Raw genomic sequence first — 18,870 nt, 5'->3', positions numbered from 1 at the left:
TTGTTTACAGTGGTTTTATGGGTGGGAATTTTATTTGGTGTTTTTTGGGGTTGTTTGTACGCAGATATTAATAATAAATGTTGCTACTATTGAATATACTTGAGGCTCCCTTATGCTTTGAATCAATGGTCATTTTTATATAGGGTGAGACGAGGTTTATTGAATAGGTGATATCCCGTAGACTTGTCCTTTTTGCTAACAATAGTAATATACCCTCATGGAATACATATTTAAAAAGCTAAGTTCCTAAGGTAACAATATTTGCATTTTATATTTTGTCACTTTGTTTTCATTTTACAAATCTTTTATTTTGGTACAAAATATGCAAAAATGTAATGGATTTTTAGTCCGTTTGTGACTAAAAAGAATACACAAGACGGGACCTCAACTCTAAAACTCTATAAACTCGATTCTACTACTTATCACAATTAAAAAAAAAACATTCCCACACGTCTTTTGTAGTTCTGCTAAGACTTTCCTAAGTTTTATCATAATTCTGAAAATGACTATGTTGGATTGAGTTCGTCCCTACCTATTTTTATGTGTTGTGGGTCCAAGCATTAAGACATACCAAAATGTATTCTACAACTTGTCATGGTTAAAATGATAACCCATGTGCCTCATTTAGTAACAAACTGGTGGTACACTCTCCACAACTACACTGGATATATACACACACATCCAGTAAGTGCTTGAGGCAGGGGTCACACTTGTCCTTCAGTTTCTACACTTTTCAGAAAACTGAAAGACAAATGTGACCTCTACCGTACAACAGCTAATGTAATTTATAGAGAAAACTGACAAATTGCGCAAGATGTCAGTTTTTTTTCTGCGTGCGAAATCTACATTCAAGTGTGACCTAGCTCATTGATTAACATGAGTTCTCAGTTGAAAACAGTTTTTCTGTGCAGAAAACGCGCACGAAAGCCGACAAGTGTGACCCCTGCCTGAAACATTTGGAAAAGGGCATACAGTGCTTGTCCAGATGTTAATTGTGTGCAGTTAGCATTCATACGGCATTTTCTAAAATTTTAAAATGCAATAGAAATGCAAATAGGTTTCTTACTGTTTATTCTCTTCCTAGATGCTGCATGCCACATTTACATGCTACTCTGCAACATGAAACCAGACATGTATACTAGCACATCAGCATAAATGGATATTTCATGTCAAAGCAATTGTGGACTGTACAAATGCAGCATTTTAGCTCTGGGTAACCATAGTCTAATCAGTACCTGCAGGCTACATATAGGTTTCAATAAAAACACTGATCCTATAAAACGGAGATTTGACTGGTTGGAGTTACCCCATTTATACTATTGTGCTGGACAGGACTTTTTTGAATAAACCAAAAAAGTTGACAATCAACCGTGGCCAGTAGATTCAGCTCCAACATAATCAGACATGCATGCTTAGAAGTCATCTAGAACAGTGTTTCCCAACCGCTGTTCCGCGGCACACTAGTGTGCCGCGGAACGTTGCCTGGTGTGCCGTGCTCTTATCCCCCCTCCCGCCCGTCCCTGCGGCCGCCGCTGTTATTACCTTAGCAGCGGCCGCTCTCCCCTCTCCAGACCATGTATATGCTAGCAGCGTATCTCCGGCTGCTCTGTGTGATGCACTGATGCGGAAGGAGGCAGGGCTCGGTTACCATAGTAACGGCGATACATATCGCCGTTACAGGAAGCCGCTGCCCTCCTTTCTTCCGCATCAGTGCATCACACAGAGCAGCCGGAGATACGCTGCTAGCATATACATGGTCTGGAGAGGGGAGAGCGGCCGCTGCTAAGGTAATAACAGCGGCGGCCGCAGGGACGGGCGGGGAGCACTAAACTGGCTATACTGGGGCACTATTCTGGGGTACTATACTGGCTATCCTAGGGCACTAAACTGGCTATACTGGGGCACTATTCTAGCTATACTGGGGGGCTATACTGGGGCACTATACTGGGGCACTATACTGGCTATACTGGGGCACTATTCTGGGGCACTATACTAGCTATACTGGGGCACAATACTGGCTATACTGGGGGGGCTATACTGGGGTACTATACTGGCTATACTGGGGCACTATACTAGCTATACTGGGGGGCTATACTGGGGCACTATACTGGCTATACTGGGGCACTATACTGGGGCACTAAACTGGCTATACTGGGGCACTATTCTGGGGCACTATACTAGCTATACTGGGGCACTATACTAGCTATACTGGGGCACAATACTGGCTATACTGGGGGGCTATACTGGGGTACTATACTGGCTATACTGGGGCACTATACTGGCTATACTGGGGCACTATACTAGCTATACTGGGGGGCTATACTGGGGCACTATACTGGCTATACTGGGGCACTATACTGGGGCACTAAACTGGCTATACTGGGGCACTATTCTGGGGCACTATACTAGCTATACTGGGGCACAATACTGGCTATACTGGGGGGCTATACTGGGGTACTATACTGGCTATACTGGGGCACTATACTGGCTATACTGGGGCACTATACTGAGGCAACTAAACTCCCTACACTGGGGCAACTATGCCAGCTATGCAGCCGCACCCCAGCCCCCCCCCCCCCATAGCGGCACTGTCCACTAGGTCGCGCAAACAACCGGGGGCCGCATCGCCCCCACCGCGCGCGCGCCGTTCCCCGGAGAAAAATTTGGTCAGACAGTGTTCCCCGGGCCGGAAAAGGTTGGGAAACACTGATCTAGAACACTGTCATTTCCAGAATTTATTTCACACAGTCAATTCCCATCCACCCAAGTACAGCCCATGCATATAGCTACCATGTTTGTAGAAAAGTGAACACTACCATCCAGAATCTAGAGAATAAAGGTCATTATGTCAAATGCATAATACAATACCAGCATTCCTTTTTGAGACACACTCTGCAGAGATCCAATGTAAAGCCCCTCTTGCCATCAGTGTCATAAACCTTGTACTGCTCACTACAGTATAAGGCCACAATCTCCTGCCTCTGCAACCAATGCTTTGTTGCCCATGGAATAACATTTTTCGACAAATAAACAGAACATAGGTTGAGAGGGCATTGATGTCATAAATTAGCTGGCATCCCTGTGAGATCCTCCTGAAGTGGTAATTAAGGAATCTAATTTATTTATGTTTGCAAAACAAAATTTTCACCTATGAATGTCCAGTGTATATATGCTGTGTGTTTTATCTTGCTAATATACAGGAACAAAGTCTGAAGAAGGCTTATTAACCAAAAGCTTACTTTTTATTTACCTCTAATTTAACCAATAAATGGTATTATCCAGATTCAAAACTTATTGTAAAAAAACAAAAACACTAGCACTGCTTACCTTCCGCATAGCTTCAAAGAACTGCTGTACTAAAGCCAGGTCCTTTATGAAAAGCTGAGGCATTCGACTAAGACGTGCAAGGAAAAGAAAAAACAATCGATATTTATATTTTGCAAAGTTACAAACTTATTAAAAACAACCTGGTTTTAAAATACATACCCAGAGAGTTTGCCAACACCACTATATGCCATAGAAAGTAATTTTGGATCCTAGGGAAAAAAAAATTAAAAAAAAAAAAAAAAAAAAAAAAAAATCAGCCCATAAAAACCATATCATCCTGGATTGAAGACCAGTAAAATAAATGGGGTTGTCCCCATGTGGAATTGACACACACAATCTGCAAAATGAATTTACATTCTAATAAAGTATTACAAAGTATAAATTCCATAATCTTTGTGAAGATTATGCTGGTTTAGGTGGCAAGCTGCCAGGTTATTAATTACAACTAATTTTACAGTACCTGCTGTGTTGCCAATATTCATATGAAACAATGAGGTACAATTATCAGTCACTAAATCAGGGAGCTTGGCTTCCGTAATATTAGAGAAATATTAACTATTGCAGTAAAATAAACCAGCTTTTCTGCTTACAAGACTTGCCAAAATGTAAGCAAACAGCAATGTTCATAAGGGCAGGTTCAGACGGACTGCCTATGGCAGATCAGCTCATTTAAAAGTACAGGCTGTAAACAATATGTCTGCTTCCATGAATCAGGAAGTAGAAACTGTGCACATTTATTTTAGCATTTCTATCAGCTGTAAGAAAGAAATGTTTTTTGTTTTATTTTTGTTTAAAGGTTATTACGCTGTTGTGTATCTTTTAGAGCAGAGGAGTTCTGAGTTCAGGTCCACTTTAAAGTGACTCTGTAACAAAAATTACAATGTTTTTTCTACCATCCTACACGTTCCTAAACCTATTCTAATGTGTTGTGGCTTACTGCAGCTCTTTCTACTATAACCATCTCTGTAATAAATCAATGTATCTTTCCCCTGTCAGACTTGTCGGCCTGTGTCTGGAAGGCTGCCAAGTTCTTCAGTGTTGAACTGTTCCTCTATGCACACTCCAGTGTGTGTTTTATTTACATAAGTCAGCAGCTTCTCTGCTATCTTATCAGTGATAGAAGAGAGCTGGATAAAAATCCTCCTCTGGAGGCTGTGAAAGGAGCTGGTCTGTCACATACTGAGGAATTAACCGACATAGGCAGAGCTGTCTGCAGGAAGCCTGTAATGTTCAGTGCATGAGAGAAGCTGGGGACAGAAGGTAAACACACACAAGTGATCTCTTGAGATTCAGAAGTAAGGCTGTATACAGCCTGCTTGTGTATGGATGTATTTTCTATGTGTGGACATGCTGTACATCAACCTACTTCCTGTTTTGGTGGCCATTTTGTTTGTTTATAAACAAACTTTTTAAAACTGTTTTTGACTACTTTTAATGCGGCAGGGAGCGGTGAAATTGTGACAGAGGGTAATAGGAGATGTCCCCTAACACACTGGTATGTTTACTTTTGTGCGATTTTAACAATACAGATTCTCTTTAAAAGGAATCTGAGGTGGGGATGTAAACAAAAAACAAACTAAAAAAAAAAAAAACGAACAATGCTACCAGAGCCAAAATTCCTGTCGCTCCTGTGGCCTGCTAGGGCTCACGACACTGGAAGAAGCTGCTCTGTGTCTCACACACAGAGTGGCGTGCAGAGAGGTTGGGGAGCAGCCGGGGAGAGAGAGCTGCCCAATGGCAGCTGGGAAAGGCCTGCATGATCCCCCAGTGGGCATTTAAGCAGGGAATACCTCTCTTCTCCCTTAACCTAGAGATTAGAGACAATCACATGTCTTCAATTTCAGGGGGTGATAGCATGGGTGTGGGTGTGTGTGTATGACTCAGAGCGCCACAGGGGGAGGGGGGGGCGGAACTCAGAGGCATGTCCTGCAGCAGGGAACATGCCTCTGTGACCCATTTGCTACCCCCCACCTGGGGTACACTTTAAATCAGGTTAATTTTCTAGCTACAAACATCTGACTGTTCTCCTAATCATGTGGGTTTTATTTTAGAGTGATTTACATGTAGGCAGCCCCGACCAGTCTCTGCTTCTGTATAGCGCTGTAACTGAACAAAAAAAAAGGCCTCTTTTCCCATAAAGCTTTATTTATACATACTTTCAGGGCAGGAAAATGCCCAGATAAAAATGGCGGTGGGAAGGTAAATATACTATACAACAATTACTATTTTAAGTTGATGTTATTAAGTTACTAATTAAAGTTGCCATTAGACAAAAATACATTTAGCATGTGTTTAGCTTCAATTTTAACCCAGTTGAAAATACAAATACTACCTCTTTATATTCATTGATAAGCTTTGTGAGTCCATTTAGTAGCATTGGTCCTAAAGGTTTAATTTTGGCATCCGGACACCTGCATGAAAACAAAATTAGGTTATTGAAAGGGTCAGGCTTACCAAAACTCATCATGTTAAAGGGAACCTGAAGTGACAGCAATATGGAGGCTGACATTTGTATTTAATTTTAAACAGTGCAAGTTGCCTGGCTGTCATTCTGATGCACTGCCTCTAATACATTTAGCCATAAACCCTGAACAAGCATGCAGACCAGATGTTTGTGACTTGGCAGCGCACGTCATGCGTGACACTGGCGCACATGCGTTGTTAGGTCTCAGTTATAGGGGAACTGTAACCAATAAGTGCCAAGGAAGGATGCTGTAACCAGGGAGAACGGCAGGTACAGCAGAATGATGTGCAGCAGCTGCAACCAACAGACTGTTGCCAAGAGGAACATGGTGGCAGGGGTCCCGATGTGCTTTATCATTAAGGATGGTGCCCTTGGATGACCAGAGCGAGATGGAGGAGAGGATAGTGGCAGCAAGATCAGGTGAGATGTTCCACTCGAGGTTTAGCATAGTGTCTGTAGTTGGAGGGGGCTGCAGGGATTAGTAAAGTGTAGTGTTGTGTAGTTGGTGGGGGCAGCTGAGGGGTTAGAGAAGTGTAGTGCAGTGTAGCGTGTAGTATAGCTGGTGGGCAAAGGGGTTAGTGTAGAGTAGTTAGTGAGGGCATCAGGGGGGTTCACATAGCTGTGCAGTGTAGCTCAAAGACAGCTTAGGGGCAAAGGTCTATAAGAAGCCCCTGCACCATAGATGCACCTAGATTTTTTATTTTAATGGGGGGGGCGGAGGTGTTCCTGATTTTTGACCTTTAAATGTAGGAGTGTCTATTAGGCTGAAAAATACAGTAATGAAAGTTAAAAATACACAACTCTCCAATGGTTATAGGTTTGCCAAAGTTTCAGTTTGTAAGAAAAAAAATTACTTGACATGCCATTTGCTTACATCGTACATATATGGTGTACAAACTGCAGAGATAAAATCCTTAATTTAGCATTTGTGTTCCCACCGAACAGTCCATCATAAACAACCTGCGAAGTGAAAGGAAAACAAAATATTCAATATATTGTTTTATAACGTTTTACAAAACTACCATTACCTTAATCCTGCGTAACAAAAAAAAAACTGAACAAAAAAAAGCAAACAGAAAAACCATCACTGCATTTATCCAAGAAGATAATATGTACTGACAGTAGTGATTAGTGCTTGTTTGCCAGTATCCAGTATAAGCTAAACAATTTAAAAGTAACCAACATTTTTCATTGTTTTTGTGAACTAAATTTTAGATGATAGCTTAGGGTCACTGCACTTTTCAATAGTCTTATGTATTGTGCTAAAAAGATGCAAAGCATTATAAGAAGGTATCATACTATATGGCAGATGTATTCGTGCATAAGCATACACTTTTTAAAGACATCTAAAAGATGTATACATATGTAAATCATCAATGTACCTGTATATTAGCTGGAAATAACTCGGCTGCCAGTCTTGATCTCAAGAGATGTGGTACAATCTTCAGTTTAACACGAGTACTGACAGGGTCTCTCTTCAATTCTGGCTTCATCGCATTTCCCTAAGTAATTAAATGGTTATTCAAGTTATATATTGTTCTTCTTTAAAGGTTGTTATGTAGTTATCTTTTAGAGCAGAGACGAAGTTCTGAGTTCAGCTCCGCTTTAAAGCAGAATGAAACAGAGCATGTATTCTTTGCTCTAACCGATTATTTACAGCATATTATATACAACCAGCATTTTTTTTTAACTAGAGCAGCATTCAAAGGGTTAAACACAGGCCTTAGAAGCTCTAAAGCTGGACAATCAGAATTAGAGATAATGTTATCTTGTGTTTAATTGTATCAAGTGAGAAATGTAAACAAACCCTTCTCTGACACTGCAAACTCTCCTGAAGACAGTGAGAAAATCAGAAAGCATCAGAAAGCAGTTCTGCTTACTTTAGAAGATGAATAAAGCAGTTATGAATAAATTGAAAAGTCAGCTTTCAGAGCAAAAAAAAGTGTACTTTGGGAACATATACTTTCTAAATGAATAATACAAAAGCAAATATGACAACCGTATGGCATATAAAAAGTAGGACAACAGGTTTTTATTGAATATTATGTCAGTGTTTTATACCGCTTTAACGGCTCGTTCACACTATGTGCTGCGCTGTCGTGACGCACTGCAAATAGTGTGCAATCCGCATGGTAACATGAAAGCCCATAGACTCATGTTACCAATCACAGTACAGCTGTGCGTTCTCATACACTACAAAGTAACATGTCTGGGGACACTTTATTGCACGATGCACACGGTTTCCCTGTGGGTTCTATAGAGTTGCAGCAGACATCTGCGCTTAAAGGACTTCAGACGTCAAAAAGCTAATCTATTTTTTACTCACTTGGGGCTTCTTCCAGCCCCTCGCAGCCGTCTCAGTCCCTTGCTGCAGCCCCAGTCCTCCGCACTGTCCGGCAGGCTGCTAGTAATGATCGCGACTCCGCCAGCAGGTCGGGTATTTTGCGCCTGGCGCGGCCAAGTAGTCTGCCGTGTACTGCACCTGCACACAACTGAGTAGGCGCAGTACAAGGCAGATGGCATGGCTGCACAGGCATAAATGCCCACGCAGACGCAGAATATTCGATCTGCCGGCGGGGTTGCGATCATTACCAGCAACACAACGCAGAGGACCAGGGCTGCGGCGAGGAACTGCGACAGATGTGAGGGGCTGAAAGAAGCCCCAGGTGAGTAAAATAAAAAAATAGATTAGCATTTTTAACTTCGGAAGTCCTTTAAGTACAACGTGATGTGTATTCTGTGCCTTAGGAACACATGCACGAAATTAATGCGTTCTGTAGTGTGAATTAGCCCTTATTTATGTTTTTGCTTACACAATTACTTGATACTATATGTTGCTCTCTATTAAGATGTGTGTCTTTGAAAGTTATTTTTATAACCTTCTGTAAATAGAATCATAATCATAAAATTCCGCTTCAAAAACGTTGCTAAATGTAGCTATATACAATAAAAGTAGCATTTTATAAAATGTTTCACGTGACACTGAAGCAAAAAATAAAAATTATGATATAATGAATTGGTTGTGTAGTACGGTTTATTAATAGAACATTAGTAACAATGAAAATCGTTTCATTTTTTATTTTCAGTTATATAGTTTTCTTATAATATTGCATCAGTCACTAATATTTGCAGTTTACACACTACACTCAGCATTCTAAATGATTTCATAGAGCAGGCTAATGACCTTTTGAACTCTCCTCTGCCGAAACAAAACAAAATACAGTGACAGACACTTGCAATAATAAGCTTCAGAAGACAGAGCTTTCTGCGACTGATAGTTGAAGAGTTCAGTGATGCTCTTTTGCATAGATAACATGCTGCCCCTACGTTGTGGAACTCCTTACCTCAACAGATCAGGACAGCCCCATCCCTGGACGTGTTTAAATCCAGACTGAAAACCCACCTGTTCAGTTTGGCATTTGCAGAAATATAACTTTTGTTGTGTGAATACTTCATCCTACTAAATTACTGAATCTGAGAGAGCCTAAGCGCTTTGAGTCCTATGGGAGAAAAGCGCTATACAAATGTTATTGTATTGTATTGTATTAACAACTGGAGTTTCTTAACTCTTCCTGTACTGGAAACAATATTAGACTCAAACTACTGTCTTACCTCCTTTGTTTTAAGTGGTATGTCCCCCAAATAAACCTTATACATCTTGTTGACTATGGTTGGCTCATTCCAGTCAATCAAGCTTAAAAACAAACAAAAAAAACACAATGCGATAAGCACTTTAGTATTACAGATCACTTTATGTTCTAGTCAATCAGTACTTTGTTCACTATATATTCTGCAGGAAAAAATACAAAGGTCTTCTTTACAGCCACATACATTTTAAATAAACGATATGCACACCATGGGCTTGCTTCACTAAACCATAACTCATATCACAGCCGCGCTAGAGTTTTCGCGCGCAATCGCGAATTTAATATGCGATTGCGTGTGGTAATTTGCAATTGCGTGCAAAAACGCTAGCGCGCCCATGATATGAGTTATCACGGTTTCGTGAATCAAGCTCCATGTGTGGAAAAAATGTCCGCATGCAGATATGTATATATACAGTTCTCAGAGAAACAGTTGTTGGAGCTCTGTATATTTACATACCTGCACATAGCCAATTTCTCAGCGACGTTGCTATAAACGCAAAACTACTTTTAGTTCAGATAACATTTTGCAAGTCTATAGGTTATATTATAGCGACTTCCAAAATGTTTTTGAAAATAAGCTTTGGTCATTATCCCCAAATGCACTGTGAGCATAAATCAATTGTGTATCATGTATTTAATATTTTTGTTAATTTTCTTTTGATATAGCACCCATTTTCCTACATAAACACTAAAGCTATAATGTGTTACATAGGTGTGTAATACCAATATTTATGTATATCTTTACATTCACCACATTACAGAGACCCTACTCAATTTAAAGCAAACCCCTCTATACATTTCCGTTTATCCAAATTCCACAGCCCTAATGCCTTTCAGAGAACACTGACCCTATTACATTACTCAGGGGCACAGAGTGTTACAACATTCACGAAAGGAAGTTGAGCAGCAAAAAAAAAATAAATAAATATATGTCGAACTACATTCACAGGCAAACATTGTTTTTTTTTTTTTTGTTTTTTGTAACTACCCATGAATTGGGGAAAACCTTATGTTTGAAGCCCATGGTGGCCTTTATTACCTACTAGTAGACACAAGCCCGTTTAAAAACTGGCTCTAGGGTCTGTTTCTCGCCACCACCCGCATGTTACTGCGCACATTCGTGCACCCGCTGCGCGCACACCCGGCAGCCCGCTCCTGCGCTCCCTGGCCCAGTCCTGCTGTCTCTGTAAGGCTGGGTCCGTGCTGCGCACATGCACAGTAGCAAAAAGCATGGACCCTGTCTCTGTGAGGCTGGGTCCGTGCTGCGCACATGCGCAGTAGCAAATCACACGGACCAAGCTACACAAAGACAGCACACGCAGGGACACAGGGATTTTATTATAGAGGATTCCAGAGTGTGCTGGCGCTACTCATTTTCCTCGGGGTACACCCCGTCCCCTTGACGCTGCAGCCGCCCGAAAGTTCCTCTTAGCGGTGCAGGGCGATAATGAACTGCACAGGCATGAGCTTCAAACTGTGCCTGCAGAGTGAAAGAACGCATTCATGAAGAAGCACATGGACAATTCAGACCTACGCCTGCACAGTTTTCAATCATGGTATTCGACTGGAAGATTCCGCTGAATATATTGAGGGCGACGTTACCACCGAGGACAACGAGCATCATCTAGACACTCAGGAGGAGATCATCTAAATCCAGCCCACCATGTGCTTCATATATTTGGGGTGGGGGGGAATTGGGGGTCTCAGTTCAGGGGTACTTTAAATATAGCTATATGAACACAACATAGAACACTACAGGTGCGTACACACGCACTACTACAAAGAACGACGGGTCCGTCAGACCCTCCCGCTGGGCGGTCGTTCTCTTGACAATAGTGCGTGTGTACAGTCTGTCTTCAGACTGATAAGGCTGTTTCTGAATGATCCGCTCAGCGGATCGTTCAGAAACAGCTTTATCAGTCTGCAGACAGACTGTACACACGCACTATTGTCGGGAGAACGACCGCCGAGCGGGAGGGTCTGACGGACCAGTCGTTCTCTGTAGTAGTGTGTGCGTACGCACCTTAACACTTGGCACAAAAAAATTCTCCTCAGTTGAACAATGATAATCTCACCATACAATGCACTTCATTTTATCCTGAACTGACTCACCTTTGCTTGCTTCTCAGTTCCAGATCTGCAGCAGTGGCTACGCTGTGCCTGGTGTCACTAGAGGCAACTACTAGATGAATGACTGCTTCCAGCTCAGGCACCTGCTCAGCTTCTATAAACTTCACTATTCCCAGCTTGCACTGCAGACATAACACAAAAGTGATGCAATTATACATCTCATCACAGAAGCACTCATTTGTTATAACACCTGTACAAACATTTTTAAAGTGGACCTGAACAGGACAGAAGGAAACCCGATAAATGCACCCTGTATGTATTTAGAGAGTTTAGCCAGTCTAATTCCCCCTCATCAGTGACTAATCACCAACTTCATTTGATCTTTCAGCCATATCAGCTCAGGAATCTCCTCTGCCATGGCAACAAAGGATGTTAACAATATGTCTGCTTCCATGAAAGCAGGAAATAGACACACTGCAGATTTATATCAGCTGTAACAAAGAAATGTCTTTCTTTAAAGGTTATTATGCTGTTTATCTTTTAGAGCAGAGAGGAAGTTTTGAGTTCAGGTCCGCTTTAAAGAACAACATTGCACAATAGTAACATTCTTTGTACATGTGTAATTAGCTACACAGGAGTCGTCATCTTCAGCACTGACAGTGCTCACTCTGCTGGTAGGAAGGAGGAGTTATGCATGTGGATGTATATTGTGTCTCGCACTCTCAATAGGATTGGACCTTATTAGTTCTCCAGGGTGCTACAGCAAGTGAAGGGGATGACACCCCTGTGGAACATCAATAGGCAAAAAGCTGGCACATCCCATATAAGTTCCTTTATTGTTTTATAAAGTTAAAAAAACAATGTTTTGAAGCCACGCAGGGCACCTTTATCAAGCCACAACTCGCTCTAGGCAACCAGCTGTCCGCCGCATGCAGAATATATTTATTCTAGTTAGGAGATGAAGCTCCGCTTGCTGTGTACACATCACATTCTGTGAGTGCATAGAGGAGTTTCTTCTCCTAACTAGAATCTGAGGTAAGCAGAATTACATGTGTAATGTCTTACATGTGGACAGTGGTGTAGCTTTGGAGCTCTGGGCCCAGGTGCGAGTTTTACATTGGGCCTCCTCTATACATAACAATTGATATGGATCAAAAAAAACCTGCCAAGCACATCTGCAGTGTCAGAGATGTGCAAGCTGGAGAGGGGAACCGTCTATTAAGGGTTATAACTAATCAAAGCATATACAGAGGTGATCATTAGCAGCAGAGCACCAATAAAGAGCTAATAAAGTGGTTGAAGGAGAGCCCCCTACTGGGTTCTTTACTCTGGTTCAGGGGCCCTGATGCGGTCGCCACCTCTGCATCCCCTATTGCTCCAGCCTTATGTGCGGATGAATACAGCAGAATGCAATATATTACATGCAATGCATTACGCTCTACTCATTGTGCAGTAAGACTTCACGCAACTTATTCTGCTTAACAGTTTATTGCTTACACTCCTAAGTGTCTCCGCAACACAGTACATGCCTGTGCCTGGAATGGGGCCTTGACATAATCCTGTATGCAGAGAGCTCAAAGTCCTCAAGGATCTACAAAGAACGTTAACAAAACAGTATGCTTCGCGATACCAGCACCAGTGGTCATCTCTGCATGAAAAAAAAAATAACTGCAAAAGGTCATTTGGCCAACTTTCTGCCTGGATATGTAAAATAAGCGAAACTCCGTTCTAGACAAATTTCAACTGATCTGGTTACCTACAGAGGTGCCAAACCCGATCCCTGACATTTCGAGTTACTCCGATTTTTATGTGCCTGAGGAAGCGGACGTTAGACCCATGAAACGCGTTGCAAGTGATTATTGTGGAGTAAGAATAAAGCTGTCTCCTTTATGTGAATAAGTGCGAGTTGTCATTATTGGGGAGGTGTGTCATCCAGAACCCCCCATTTTATAATTTTTAAACATAGTGCTTTTAATCTTGGGGCGCCTCTGTAACCTTTTCCAAACATGATCTGGTTACCTGTTCAAGCTGTTCTGCAGTCCATGGATTGTCACCAACAACTCTCTTGGCTGCGTAAAAGCTCAGTCCAGGAGGCGGTTGGGGGATGCCCACTCCACCTGTCCCTCCTGCTGCAGATGAGCCCTGGCCAGATGGCGTGCTTTGCCTACTCTGAGGCTCATTCAACACAAATCTGGAAAATGCAATATATACACAAGACACATAAATAGGTTTCAAAATGGCAAAGTCTACACATACAGCAAATACAGAAAACTATTTATGGCTTATTATTACCTTAGTTTATACAAACTGTGAGCTTATTAAGTGAACTGCAAAAGCGAAAGAAGAGTGCAGAGTTCACAGCAGCACATGAGAATCCTTATGCGAGTCTGACTGAATTCTGATTGGGCTGCTATGAGTCGCAGTACTTTGCTCCCTGCTCCATTAATAAATAATTGTAAAATATAGTCAAAAGAAAATTACCCATAAGGCATGAGCAGAACATCCAACATGAAATCCAAAAGAAGCTGCACAGTCTTTGGTTTTTCAGTAAGGTTGAAAACTGGTGTGGATTTGTTGGCTTCTTTGTTATATTTCATATAATAAAGGGACGGTATCAATAGGTGCATTAAGCTGTGAATGAAGACAAAAAAATAATGTTGTTGAACATGCAAAACCAGTAAAAGGATAACAGAGATAAACACAGAGCTCTACTTGTGTCAATAGGCAACATAGAAGGAAAATGGAGATATCACAAAGGAATCAGTACGACTAAAGCTACATACACACGTCAGACTTTTACAAGCTACCAGTCATCAGACCCGCCCGCGGGTCGGTTGTTCTGACAACAGTTGGTCGGTTGTTCTGACGACAGTTTGCCGGTGTGTACAGTCTGTCGTCAGGCTGATAAGTCACCTCTGGCGTCACTCTGGCTCCCCTTCACTACGTGACCTGACAGCACACATGCGCCAGGGTCATGCAGCGAAAGGGCGCCAGCTAAGTTGCAAGCATGAGGGAAGACGAGATGGAGGAATGAGATGGCTGAATCAGTGGGTGCTTCTGCTGTTCGCTTCACTCTGCAATTGCCTGGGGGATACCGGAGGCTTAGCAGCGTTGGAGCCGCTGTGTAAAAGCTCTTTGTTACGATGTAGCTGCCAGAAATACAGTACTACCTTAGCTTTTTAAATGTATGCCATGAGGGAGTACTACTGTTCTATAAATAAGGGACTGTAATCGTTGATAAAGAATACAATGAGAAAACCAAAACTCAAAATGAAAAAAAAAACAACTTTATTTACAAATAAATTGTTACCATACATTGTACTAGGGACACAATTTAAATGTTCTAATAACCAGGACAAATGGGCAAATAAAATGTATGGGTTTTATCTACCGTTTTATTTTAAAACATTAATGAAAACTGAGAAAAAAAAATGCTTTAAATGGTTTTCTTATTCACTTTAAAATGCATATAAAATAAAATAAATTCTTAGCAAAAAGTACCACCCAAAACAAACTCTAATTTTTGGCAAAAATCTATGTATAGATCATTTGGGTGTGATTAGTAGTGAAAAAGTTATTGCCGAATGAATGGAATTAAATGTGAAAATTGTTCTGGTTTTTAACTTCCTCCCTACCGCCTAACGCCGATCGGCGTCAGGAGGATGGCGCCCCCAGGACCGCCTAACGCCAATTGCGTCAAGTTCAGTGAGCAGAGATTAGCGGGGTCCAGGCGCATTCCCGCTAAGTGACGGAGTGGAGCTTTGACATCACCCTGCTAGCTTGCGATTGTGGCTAGCGGGCTGTTAGAAATAAAAAAAAAAAAATGTATTTCAGTTGAACAATGCTTTGTGATAAAGCTGTCCCCCTCAAGTGACTCACAATGTGATCCTCTCTCATAGGCTCATGCCTATGAGAGGGGATCAGCGATTGGATCTCTGGGTGAGGAGGTCTATAAAAAAGTTAAAAAAAAAAATTTACAGCAGCAATCAGATGCCACCCACAGAAAGCTCTGTTGGTGGCAAGATTCATTAGGGTGGTAAGTTGTATGGCCGTGCAGCACACTGTTAAAGCTGCAGTGTGCTGAACTGTAAAAAAGAAAGGAACAAAAAAAAAAAAAAAAAAAAAAAAAAAAAAACTCGCCAGGTCACTAGGAGGGTGTAAGCCTGTGGTCCTCAAGTGGTTAAGAGAAAAAGTCCTTAGTGGTGAAGTGGATAATTCAAACACTTAGGGTTGGACATTGATTGATTTATATACGGGATTATATTTTTTCTTGTTTTTCTATGACAAATCACGACAAGCACCTACTCACCTGTCCTGCTGTGGCTGAGGTCGGCCTTCCATTGCTGTCAGGAGACTTGGTGCCAACTCGCATTGTTTTTCTATTGGTAAACGTGGATAACCCATCTTTATGTAGATTATTGTAAAATTCTAAACACAAAAGAAATTTCAACATAAAACATACAATGTAATTTACCGTAACTACTTAATTCTGTACAGAGACCATACCCTGGCACTTTATACTAGTTATAGCAACTAAAGCTAATGCTCATTAGACCGAACACACACATTTTGTAAAAAATGGAATAGAAAATCTGTGTGAGCAGGGCTGTGGAGTCGGTACAAAAATCCGACTCCTACTCCTCTAACTTGCAAATGATTGCAGGTAATGGACAACACCTCGATGTTCAATGTGCACAACATTCTTAGTGGATTCACAAAAGCTCTACAGGACATGTAATAGTATAGTTGACAATATTTGTGTGTTACACTCACATGCACTTGTTCAAACAAATTACAGCTCATATTAAAAAATATGGATTACTCTTTTGTAATGTACTAAATTACATATTAGAATGATATATAAAATGTCAGTTTGCATAACAGCTCAGCTGGACATAGCAATAGTGACTAGGGATGGTCAATGAAATGCTAATAATTACTGCAGGATTACCAGTATGCAAATTTTGTATTAAAATGTATGCAGTTTGAAAATGGACCAATCAGCTCCTGCAAAGGTGGAATTCGATTAGTCAATTTTCAAACTACTGTACATAAATTTGCATTAAATAAAAATTGTATAAACCTGCATCAACACAGAATTACTTGCATCTCATTGACCATCCCTTCTAGTGACCCAACTACTCATGGAGTTTTCTTACAACAGAGATGTTATTACATATAAAAGATTCTTGTGTATACATTAAACAGTTACACTCAGATATGTTTATCCGTATTGACTGCTTCTAGAAGGCATTTGAAAGCCAGCAAAAGCCACTGAAAGCCCATAAAAGCTCAGCCTCTCTCTATACTTCCTGCAAAAGCCACCAAAAACTCAGATAACGCAACACTCTCCTGAAAGCCATTAAAAGCCTTCAAAATGCATAAAAAGCTTAGCTGTTAAACGCTAGCATTCTTCAAAAAAATAAATAAAATAAAATCACGTTTGAACTAGACCATGAGCAGAAGCTCAGCAGAAGCCCGCCAGAGCCCTTAAAGTGCACCCAAACTAAAAATAAAAGATTTCAGAAATAAAATCTATTTTCTAAATTATAATAATAGCTAGCAGCCTTTTTTCAGCTGCATGACGACAAATATAAAATATTTTACATTTATTGGAGAAACCCTTTCCCTTCCTTTCATATTGCCGGCAAATAATCCGGCAAACTGGTGGAGTAGATGGTGTCCAGCAAAGGAGAAATTGCTAATGGCTGCCACCTGTATAACCCTAGTTATGCAAAGAGGAGGGTGAAAAGTATGCACTGAAATGCTCATAGGTTTGAAGGAGTGTTTATTTATCTTTGTATGTGTCAGAGTGGTGCAACTAAATATTTTGAATTAAAAAAAATGTTTGGTTTGGGTCCGCTTTAAATTAGCTTAACATACTTACTGTAACAAAAGACATGGCAGCTGGATCTTGGTACTGGACTAGGAGAGTCTCCACAGGTAACTGAATCTTAGGTCGGCTCTTTATTCTTTTATTTAGGTGAACAAGTAGCTCCATAACCTAGAAAAGAAACAAGCCCCAGAGCTACTTAGCAAAGTAGAATGAAGTGAGAAACAGAGAGGCTTACATAAATACAGTGATTGGTATTCAGCTGCTGCTACCATTATAAAGAGTTTTCAGTATTTTTGAGCAGTAATTCTTTTTATTGGTATATACCTCTTTTGAAAGCTTGTGCTTACCATGTACCACCTTTTATGGTAAAAATTACCGGTAATCACAAGTACCCCTTGACACAGAATTTCAAGAGTAGTACATGGTACCTTAATTTTTTAAAACAAATTCCATGCATTTATGTTTACTTTGGTAAAATTCTAATTTGGTGCTGTTTTTATACGATTTGATTTATGGATTTTCTAAAATGCTTAATTTTTTTTATACTTAACTTATCAATAGCAGGGAAGAAAAGTTCCGCTACGCCAAAGGCTAGGTGAAAAAAGTCTTCATTTATTGTCGCATCAGTGAGTACAAAAAGTTAAAAAAGCTCACGCGTATCGGAGTTCATGGCTCCTTAATCATAGCTTTGATAATAAGCTATGAATAAAGGGAAGGTTCAGGGAACTCTTGAAAAAAATAAAAATCCCTATCCACTTACCTGGGGCTTCCTCCAGCCCGTGGCAGGCAGGAGGTGCCCTCGCCGCCGCTCCAGAGGCTTCCGGTCGTCTTCGGTGGCCGACCCGACCTGGCCAGGCCAGCTGCCAGGTCGGGCTCTTCTGCGCTCCATGGCCGGGCTCTTCTGCGTCTCACGCGGGCGCGCTGACGTCATCGGACGTCCTCCGGGCTGTACTGCGCAGGCGCAGTAGTTCTGCGCCTGCGCAGTACAGCCCGGAGGACGTCAGATGACGTCAGCGCGCCCGCGTGGGACGCAGAAGAGCCCGACCTGGCAGCCGGCCTGGCCAGGTCGGGTCGGCCACCGAAGACGACCGGAAGCCTCTGGAGCGGTGGCGAGGGCACCTCCTGCCTGCCACGGGCTGGAGGAAGCCCCAGATAAGTGGATAGGGATTTTTATTTTTTTCAAGGTTTCCCTGGACCTTCACTTTAAGGAGCCATGAGCTCTGATATGCGTTAGCTTTTTTAACTTTTTGTACTCACTGATGCGACAATAAATGAAGACTTTTTTCACCCAGCCATTGGCGTAGCGGAACTTTTCTTCCCTGCTTTTCATGTGAGCTTTGTGGGTTCCTGGCTCCCTTTGGCCTGCTTGTGTGTGGTTGCAGCGAGTCCTTTCTCGCTTTATTGCTTAATTTATCAATCCCAAGTACCCCCTGGGCCCATGAAGCGTACCCCATGGGGTACATATACCACACAGTAAGAACCTAGGTTTTAGAGATGTCCATGTCTGATGTTAAAACACACATTGT

At 41.5% G+C, this 18,870-nt stretch overlaps 1 protein-coding gene across 2 annotated transcripts in view; it reads right to left on the bottom strand.

Annotated features, from left to right (window-relative positions):
• ECPAS (Ecm29 proteasome adaptor and scaffold) overlaps positions 1 to 18,870 on the bottom strand; it is a 184,324-nt gene that overhangs the window by 142,080 nt on the left and 23,374 nt on the right. The window contains exons 3-14 of one of the 2 annotated variants that reach the window (XM_068234316.1): positions 17,396 to 17,512; positions 15,818 to 15,936; positions 13,990 to 14,139; positions 13,528 to 13,699; positions 11,551 to 11,690; positions 9,404 to 9,485; positions 7,174 to 7,293; positions 6,666 to 6,751; positions 5,660 to 5,738; positions 3,487 to 3,536; positions 3,328 to 3,394; positions 2,791 to 2,826 (exon numbers count right to left, since the gene is read on the bottom strand). In XM_068234316.1, coding sequence (XP_068090417.1) covers positions 2,791 to 2,826; positions 3,328 to 3,394; positions 3,487 to 3,536; positions 5,660 to 5,738; positions 6,666 to 6,751; positions 7,174 to 7,293; positions 9,404 to 9,485; positions 11,551 to 11,690; positions 13,528 to 13,699; positions 13,990 to 14,139; positions 15,818 to 15,936; positions 17,396 to 17,512 — 1,218 coding nt within the window. The remainder of the gene's footprint in view (positions 1 to 2,790; positions 2,827 to 3,327; positions 3,395 to 3,486; positions 3,537 to 5,659; positions 5,739 to 6,665; positions 6,752 to 7,173; positions 7,294 to 9,403; positions 9,486 to 11,550; positions 11,691 to 13,527; positions 13,700 to 13,989; positions 14,140 to 15,817; positions 15,937 to 17,395; positions 17,513 to 18,870) is intronic. The other variant, XM_068234317.1, reaches the window with a different exon arrangement.

This window comes from Hyperolius riggenbachi, chromosome 1 (genome assembly GCF_040937935.1).
Source record: "Hyperolius riggenbachi isolate aHypRig1 chromosome 1, aHypRig1.pri, whole genome shotgun sequence".
Taxonomy (NCBI): Eukaryota; Metazoa; Chordata; class Amphibia; order Anura; family Hyperoliidae; genus Hyperolius; species Hyperolius riggenbachi.
This window is presented reverse-complemented; position numbering and strand designations above follow the sequence as displayed.